We start from the raw sequence: 7,912 nt of genomic DNA, 5'->3' as shown, positions 1-7,912 counted from the left end.
CCGAAACCATGGAGAAATTCAAGAACGCTACGACATGTTATCTAGAACAAAAATTCCGACTTGCGATCCAAACGTGACAAAAGTCAAATGCCCGAACGGCCCATGTTAGGGCAACCGCATGGAACGGTTAAGAACTCGTGTCTGGGAAGTCAACAAATTTTTGCGCACCAGAAACGAAATCATTAAGTTTGTAGGGCTCTTCGAAAACGGTTTAACAAATATACTTGTATATACCCAAGTCAGAATGTTAAGAAGTAATATAGCAAGGGCACTGCTCCTACTCTCGTTGTTGGCTCTCAGCGATGCCCGCCCAGAGCCACGTGGTGGAAAGAAGGCCTTTGGTAAGCAAACAGAAATCGAAATCGCCAGAAAAAAATCCCTCGATCTACAAAATTGGTTAATGTAACGCTACGGTATTTGTATTTCAATTTACTTGTTTGTTAAAAGAAATTTCGGATACAAATGCATATCGTTCAATGTGTTTTATGAAATTTTTGTGGAAGGTACAACTTTTTCGAAATATTTACAAATGTTACTACGCGGAATTATAACTTTGTGCGGAAAACCAAAACAGTATTAGTGAGTCAAAACCTTAACTACTAAACCTAAGAGCAAATGCATGCACTTGGCGAAAAATATATGTGTTCTTTTTCAAAATCAAGATATATTTTCGAAAAAGCGGTTCTGTCTATATTTTGTCTTATATTTTTCATGCTATACTTTTTAAATACTATATATAGATTGTGGGATTAATTATATTATAACAAACTGTACAACAAATTTTTTACTACAAATGTTAAAATAATTCTTAGTATATTTAAATATTCAATTCATGCTTTTGATTTCGTGAAAACTCTGTTTAAATCATAAATATAACAAGTATTGCAAGTATTCCAAAGTTTCAACAAAATTGAAAATAGAGTGAAATTCTGTCAATTTTTGAATAGGTGTGGTCTTACACAAAGATAAACTGGGTTCAAAGATCATATTGCTCGAGGAAATTATTTTCTTTGAAATGAAAGCAAACATTTAAAAAATTTGTTATTCGATTCGGATCTAATAGTTATAGTTTTAAACGCAAAAATAGACTTCGTTTTGTTGTTCGGTTCTTTGGTTTTAAGATTTATTTCCGTGGAGCTATTGGCCCTGATAATTACTCTAAAATGAAATAGAAATAGGCGAATATAAATATTTTACACTTATCTTGTTCACGTTCCTTACAGCCCTCGGCGCCTTGGGTGGCTCAATGGCGGGCGCTTTGGCTGCCCATGTTATGAATAAAGCTTCGGCTCCTGCACCGGCGCCCGCTGCTGGCGGAGCCATACAGGTACATCATATCCATCATATGGCTCAGACAACGCCAGAACCCAGACATCTGACAGTCATCGAAACGGGCGCCACGCATCCCAATGGCTGCTATCAGCAAACTATAAAGGAACCCATGCCGGGCAACCCCAAAATGTACACCGAAACAGTGCATCTGGTGTGTCCAACTCTACAGCAGGCCAACCAACCCGCACCACCCCCCGCTGTAGCACCTAGTGTGCATTTGGTTCCCGTTATGCCGCAACCGTCACCTGTCTTTCCGGCTCCTGCTGGACACCCTGCTCCGCCACCGACTCCCACTCATCCTGCTGACCACCATTCTGCAGCTCCTCATCCTGCTGTTATTTCATCGAATGCCACCCACACCCAAGTTGTTGTCGGACCGCCTACAAATCTTCTGCCCGCCGCTCCCGCACCAGCGCCACACCCGCACGCTCCCGCTCCTGCTCCTGCTCACGCGCCTGTTCCTGCACACGCTCCTGCTCCAGTGGCTATGGTTCCTGTCATGCATTTAGTGCCAGCACCGCATCCACAGCCACAACCCCAGCCACAGCCACAGCCGCAGCCCGCTCAGCCTGGTCAAGTCATCGTGCTGTCCAAACGTACGGAATATTACGGCAAAAAGAAAAACTCAGCGCCTTCGGCATTTGGACAGCAAAACGCGGTGTTTCTGTTGCTTGTGGTTTATGGCCTTAAAGCCCTTTTTGCTTGAGCGCCCAAGCAAATTTAGTTAGTTTTAAAAGTTCAGTACTAGCGCGCTTTTATTAAAGCTCCATAAGCTTTTAACCGCGTACATATTTGTTATTATGAGTAAAGATTTAACTTTCAACAACCGCGCAGATGAGACCTTTTTTATATGAAGTGGCAACGCCACTGCTTGTCCCATCGATAGTGCGCATAAGTCGCGGTTAATCGATAAAAACACGGTAATCGGCTTTAAGTTTAAAATGTGCATTTCCAAAACGAGTTTTACAAGTATTTTAGTAAGAATTACAAATATGAAGTTTTGTCGAAATATATTTCGAACGGAATGACTCATTTTAACTATTTTCCACTAATAATAAATTTGCCAACTTTTTAGTTAAATTACTTTTTAGAAGAAATGTATTCTCGTAATCGGTCTTTGCGGTATTCTTTCCAATATGCTTACATGTTACACTTTCATTTCCATTATTTTTTCGTTTCTGACGTTATGACAAACACAGGAAATTCTTTGTTTCTAACTTGATGGCTCAAGAACATCGTTACAACGACTACACGGCACTTATCGATATGTCAAATATTTAGTTTGATTTTTAATGCATTTTTTGCAGTATGTGGTTCTTATGCAAAAACCCTTTTTTGGATATATGATGTTTGGTACATTTATAGTTATAAATGAAGAGAAACAATAACAAAATATGAACGGTGGCAGTATTTTTTTCAATCAGTATTTTACGGAATGCAAAGTTTGGTCACACCTTTTATTTTTGCGCCGTCGCGGGCGTCCATTCTTTTGTTTGGTTGTGAAATTAAGAGTTGCCGGTTGAAACATGGAAGCTTGGGATCCCGAGAGAGATGTGGTGTTGACGGACTCTGAGGATGAGGAGGATATTGCTATGAAAAGGGACTTCAATGGTCGCGATGCCATACTCTTCGTTGTCGATGCAAATCTTGCTGCCGTGGCCGCTGATGAAGAAAACAACGCAGTGCGTGTTTTACAATTTATTTTAAGTCATTTTTCAATATATTTAATGCCAATTTCTCCTGCAGTCGAAACGCGCGCGTCTTATGGAGGCCCTAAATATTATACGCAGCGCATTTATATCGGGCATGTTGGTGAAAGACAAGGATCTGATGGGTCTAGTATTCGCCAATACAGAACACCAACCCTTGCCGCAAGAAGCCAGCTGCCTGGACAATATTGTGTTGCCTGCCAATTGCGCCGTTTTTCTCCCATTACGCCAGCTGACCAAACCAATAGTGGAGCATTATCTGGAGTTTCTGGACACAGCGGACACACATTTCGCGGGGGACTACGGCCTGGCCGAGCCGGATGGACGTGGCAACTTCGCGAATATGATTCGTCTGTGCATTGATCTGCTGGAAAAGTGCGGCAAAAAGCTAAACAACGCCAAAATCGTGTACATGACAGATGTGCAGGAGCCCGTCGATCCATCGAGTAATGAGTTCCAGGCTGCTGTGCAAAAAGCCAAAGATCTGGAGGGAAAGGAGTTCGAATTTCATGTCATACCCATGGTTGATAACTTCGACTATGAGCCTTTCTACAAGGAGTTCATAAGCTTGTCCCGTGGTAAGTTTCGCTTATAGAAGTTGACTCTTTATGCGATATCTGTTCCCCCTGAAAGTGTAAAGTAATAACATTTGGGGTTTAACGATGTCGCAGAGCAATTGCGCAAACACTTCACCCGCAGCTGAGCTAAGTTCTACCAGCTTGCGTTTTTGAATTTGCATACAAAACATAAAGCCCAAATATGTTATATAATGATAGGAGCTGTGGCGGCGTTGCAGAACCTATAAAGAAGAAAAATAATTGATTACAGCTATAAGTAATAATATTAAAATAGGTTAGCAAAATTGTAACTAATTCCTAATAATTTATAGATATCGAACCGGATGCCTTTCAAGTGCCAGATGCGAAACAGCTGCGTGAATTGCTTGAGGATCGCAAACTGAAGCAGGACTTTTTGCGTCGCTGTCTGGGCCACTTCAGTTTATCATTGGGCCCCGATCTGAACATATCCGTGCAGTATTACAATTACTTTCTGCGCCGGAATTACCCGAAGAAGGTAAAAATCTTACGTCGTGACAATAGCTTGGTGCAAACCAAACGCTCCATAATGGTGCGAAAGAAAGATGCAGAGTCAAATGAAGTAACACACGAGTATCAAATCAAGATGACGGGAGGCTGGCACGAGATCAAGTTGGGCGATATGAGTTTACGCATCACCACAGAGCAGTTCAATGGCGTGCGAAACATGCATCCACCGGGCATGATGCTTTTGGGTTTCAAGCATCGCTCCTCGCTCTCCGGAATGTTGTATAGCAAGCCATCCAACTTCATGTACCCCGATGATCAGAAAATCATTGGTTCGCGGCGCCTGTTTCGAGCACTTTGGCAACGTTGTTTAGAGCGTGAGAAAATTGCCATTTGCTTGTTTATGTCGAAGCGAAAGTCAACACCGCGGTATGTAGCATTGGTGCCTGTGGAGGCAGATGACACGGAATCAGAGCAGAGCTATCGCTCTCGAATATCTGGCGATGGATTTAAGATTGTCTATTTGCCGACAGAGAAACAAATACGCCAGATTGATTGGACCGAGTGGAATAATGTTGCCAACACAGCGACCGAAGAAGGCATCGACTTATTCCAAAAGATAATCAAGAGGCTGCGCGTTAATGAATATCAGCCCTATTGCTATAGGGATCCCCATATGGATGAGCTGCAAAATAATTTAATGGCGCTGGCGTTGAACATAAAGAGCGAAACTGAGACAAATGTAACGGATACGAAAGTGCAGGACGAGCGTCTTTCGAAGTTTTGGGATGACTATGACAGCATATTTGGGCCCGAAGAAGCGCCGGCCAAAAAACGTACAGCCAAGTCAACGGCCGAGGGAGCGAGTGCGCCCAAGCTGGCGAGAGTAGATGATGCTAATATCAAAGACTATGATTTTGTTCAGCAGCTGATCAAGGATGATAAATTAATTGGTTGCACTGCCAATCAATTGCGTACTATTCTCAAGGAACACTTCCAAGTCAAGATGCCAGCCTCAGCCAATAAATCCGTGCTCGTGGAGCGCATTGTAGCCTTGATGAACGATTAAACCAGTCTTCAAAGTGCTGTGCAAAAATTGTATAAACAACTACAGATACCCCAAAATATTAAATGGGAGCTTGTTAAACTGTTAAAAATTATGTCCCATAACATTAGGCTAAGCTAAAGTATTTTTATACACATTATGCAATTAAATTAGAAAGCTGTTGTACCAAAATTTGTGGAGAATATTTGAGAATCTTTCGAGTAACTGAAAAGGCAACAAACAGAACAGAAAATAAGTTGTTAAACAGCTTAACTATAAAATATAGCTTCAATTTCTAAATTGTTTTCATTCGAAAAATGCTGCATTGATTATTGTGCCATTTCCGTTAAAAACCTGTTTTCATTTTGTGATACCAGCTGTTAAAAATATAAAATTAGTTAGTTGAGAATATTTTATACATTTGTGGGTTTCGATTTAAAAAGCCCTAAGAATAGAGGAAGGAAATTTATAAAATGATTAAAATTTGTTAATAACATGATTATGCTCATTTTATTGTTAAAATTCAATATGAAATAAAAATATTAATAAACAAATGAAATTACTTATGAAACTAATTTTAATTTTAAGGAGATTTGTGAGCCAACATTTTCTGCAAAGAAAAATGTGTTTATTAAAACTACAAAATGGAATATTATATGAAATATATTTCATATACTATTTGTATGGGTAAAATACTTGTATATGCGAGTATACATATGGATTTAGTTTTTTTGAGAGCAGGTGGTAATTAGCCTTCCGTACCAACTCCTGATTTGAGAGTGTGATAGTCTTTCTACATAGCTCTGTCCTCACATCCTGATTAATTTACAAGAAATTCTGCTTTGGCAATGGCAAGAAGACCCTACCCGCATAGAGGCTGCAAAAAGGAAGACGGTTGATAAAATTCTTTAAAAGGTGCTTTCTACGATCGTTTGCTTATTTTAACCATTCCTGGGCCTAGTGCCTATCTGACACACTTTCGACCTTTCGCATCGTCTTAATTTGGCTCTTGGCCCGCATTAAACGTAAACTTAACAAGAGTCGAAGTTTTTCCGACTTTTGTGCTAGCAACTTGGCACTTTGCTGTTCCTTTGCTTTTGCCAGCAACTACTACTGAGAGAAAAGGTGAAATGGTTGCTGCTGCTGTTGCATTTAAAATTATTAAAAGTGTGTAAAAAGAAGGGGGGAGGGGTAACCGAAACCACCGCAGTGTGAAAACAAGAAGTGGTTTGTCGTACTGCCAAACGGATGTTGCTGCTGCTTTTGCTTAACTTCAAGATGCAGCACTCTTTTTTAACACTTTGCCGTGGCACTCTATTTTAATTTTGTGGGCGGCACATTTTGAAGTTTACCTTTTTAGCAATTTTCAACGCTGCTGTCGGCGGGTGGCAGCCGGCAGCGGTTGCAGTGGTTACTTGTGGCCAAGTTGAAATTACTGACGAGCGCACAAATTACTTCAACATGCGGCTTGGCCACTTCCCGTTTTTTGTTTCCAGGTCAGTTGACCAACTCACGAGTGAGTGTAGCAGAGGGTGGAGACAGATGGGGGAATGGGGTGAACAATTCGCAGCTCGTGCTTTTATATTCTTATGCAACTAACATGTTATGTTTCGAATATAAAAAACTTCTTAATTGCCAAAGTAAAAGAAGTCTCAGAAGTCTCTGAAGCAAAAGATACCTCAGTGAAGTTTTTAACTTGCCTAAATAAAATTAATACTTGTAATTAACTAATGGATGAAACGCTTCAATAACCATGAATATTTCATTATCAAACAATTTATGATCATTCAAATTTTAGCTGATATTTCCTTTATTAATACAAGTAAGAAATGAATCTAAATGAATTCAATATTTAAATAAATAAAGAATTTAGAAATTGGTGATCTTTGAATTGTATTACATTTTGACGGCTAATTATTCCATATCTATAGATCCATAAAGTACACTGCTGTTAAATGCTTAAAGATTCAAGAAGTTCCATTCAACAAATTATTAGTCTGGCGAATCTAATTCGCTTTCAGGACATGCAGTTTCGTTTTGATTGACAGCACAGCTCTGATTATCTTTCTCAACTTTCTCAAATGCCTCTTTAGTTTCCTTCAAAAGTTCTTGACATTGCTCGTAAAGATTAGTCTCGCTTAAGTCCCCATTGTAGTCGAGAAATTTTTGAAGTATCACCATCTGTTGCTTAATGCGTTGCTTGGTATCATCCAGCAGGACTTGAAAGTCCTGAACCTGACCAACCTGCACCAACTGCTTGTGTATGTTGCGATTTTGTAAAGTTTTGGAAAGGCGTTCCTCTGCAGCACCAATCTGTTGCATGCAAAAACCATGGCGATGCAATTGGAAGCGTAAAGTGTTCAGCTGGACTTGAAGGTTACGCATGCGTGGATCGTCCATGACTAAAAAAGCGATATCTTTAAAAATATAACGAAATTTATTGTAAAGTTGTGCGATTGTTAAATTAATTTGAAGTGAATGAACGGGCAGAGACGCTTTTGTTTTATATAAAATGTATTTAATAGGGCAGAAAAACCACAGTCTACTTCAAAAAGCTATTCAATGTTCAACAATTTGTGTTCTTAAAATGGTTTAGTAAGTTGTTCTCTTGAAAACATTTTAAATAAAATAGATTTTTGTATTGGAAATAGAGCAAAGATTTATTAAAATGGTAATGCTTTAAATTTAATCAAAATGTGCTTCTTGTTCGATTTAAGAATTTCAAATTGATTTGACAAACAATTTTTAACTACTCCACTAAACAAACTTTATTAATCAAACGC

At 39.5% G+C, this 7,912-nt stretch overlaps 3 protein-coding genes across 3 annotated transcripts; 2 read left to right on the top strand and 1 right to left on the bottom strand.

Moving 5' to 3' along the window:
- Nucleotides 1-203: 203 nt before the first annotated feature.
- LOC115624116 (skin secretory protein xP2) lies at nucleotides 204-2,269 on the top strand. Its single transcript, XM_030518710.1, has 2 exons — nucleotides 204-341; nucleotides 1,224-2,269. Exons 1-2 carry the CDS (start codon nucleotides 245-247, stop codon nucleotides 2,036-2,038), a joined length of 912 nt encoding a protein of 303 aa, XP_030374570.1. The 5' UTR covers nucleotides 204-244; the 3' UTR covers nucleotides 2,039-2,269.
- Nucleotides 2,270-2,744: 475 nt separating this feature from the next.
- LOC115623456 (ATP-dependent DNA helicase 2 subunit 1) lies at nucleotides 2,745-5,688 on the top strand. Its single transcript, XM_030517812.1, has 3 exons — nucleotides 2,745-3,014; nucleotides 3,079-3,619; nucleotides 3,931-5,688. The coding sequence occupies exons 1-3, from the start codon at nucleotides 2,859-2,861 to the stop codon at nucleotides 5,151-5,153; spliced, it is 1,920 nt and encodes a 639-aa protein (XP_030373672.1). The 5' UTR covers nucleotides 2,745-2,858; the 3' UTR covers nucleotides 5,154-5,688.
- Nucleotides 5,689-7,121: 1,433 nt separating this feature from the next.
- On the bottom strand, nucleotides 7,122-7,529 carry LOC115623840. The gene has a single exon (XM_030518384.1). The coding sequence runs from the start codon at nucleotides 7,527-7,529 to the stop codon at nucleotides 7,122-7,124; it is 408 nt and encodes a 135-aa protein (XP_030374244.1).
- Between the last annotated feature and the right edge of the window lie 383 nt (nucleotides 7,530-7,912).

Source organism: Scaptodrosophila lebanonensis, unplaced genomic scaffold (genome assembly GCF_003285725.1).
Source record: "Scaptodrosophila lebanonensis strain 11010-0011.00,11010-0021.00 unplaced genomic scaffold, SlebRS2 tig00000053-arrow-pilon, whole genome shotgun sequence".
Classification (NCBI taxonomy): domain Eukaryota; kingdom Metazoa; phylum Arthropoda; class Insecta; order Diptera; family Drosophilidae; genus Scaptodrosophila; species Scaptodrosophila lebanonensis.
The sequence above is the reverse complement of the archived record's forward strand: the minus strand, read 5'-3'. Positions and strand labels throughout refer to the sequence as shown.

What these genes read in the sequence shown, in the direction of transcription:
- LOC115623840 (XM_030518384.1), bottom strand. Translation starts at nt 7,529, where the DNA reads ATGGACGATCCACGCATGCGTAACCTTCAAGTCCAGCTGAACACTTTA.
- LOC115624116 (XM_030518710.1), top strand. Translation starts at nt 245, where the DNA reads ATGTTAAGAAGTAATATAGCAAGGGCACTGCTCCTACTCTCGTTGTTG. An exon ending in TGGTGGAAAGAAGGCCTTTG is followed by an intron (nt 342 to 1,223) that starts GTAAGCAAACAG and finishes CGTTCCTTACAG; the next exon opens with CCCTCGGCGCCTTGGGTGGC.
- LOC115623456 (XM_030517812.1), top strand. Translation starts at nt 2,859, where the DNA reads ATGGAAGCTTGGGATCCCGAGAGAGATGTGGTGTTGACGGACTCTGAG. An exon ending in CTGATGAAGAAAACAACGCA is followed by an intron (nt 3,015 to 3,078) that starts GTGCGTGTTTTA and finishes TTTCTCCTGCAG; the next exon opens with TCGAAACGCGCGCGTCTTAT. An exon ending in GTTCATAAGCTTGTCCCGTG is followed by an intron (nt 3,620 to 3,930) that starts GTAAGTTTCGCT and finishes AATAATTTATAG; the next exon opens with ATATCGAACCGGATGCCTTT.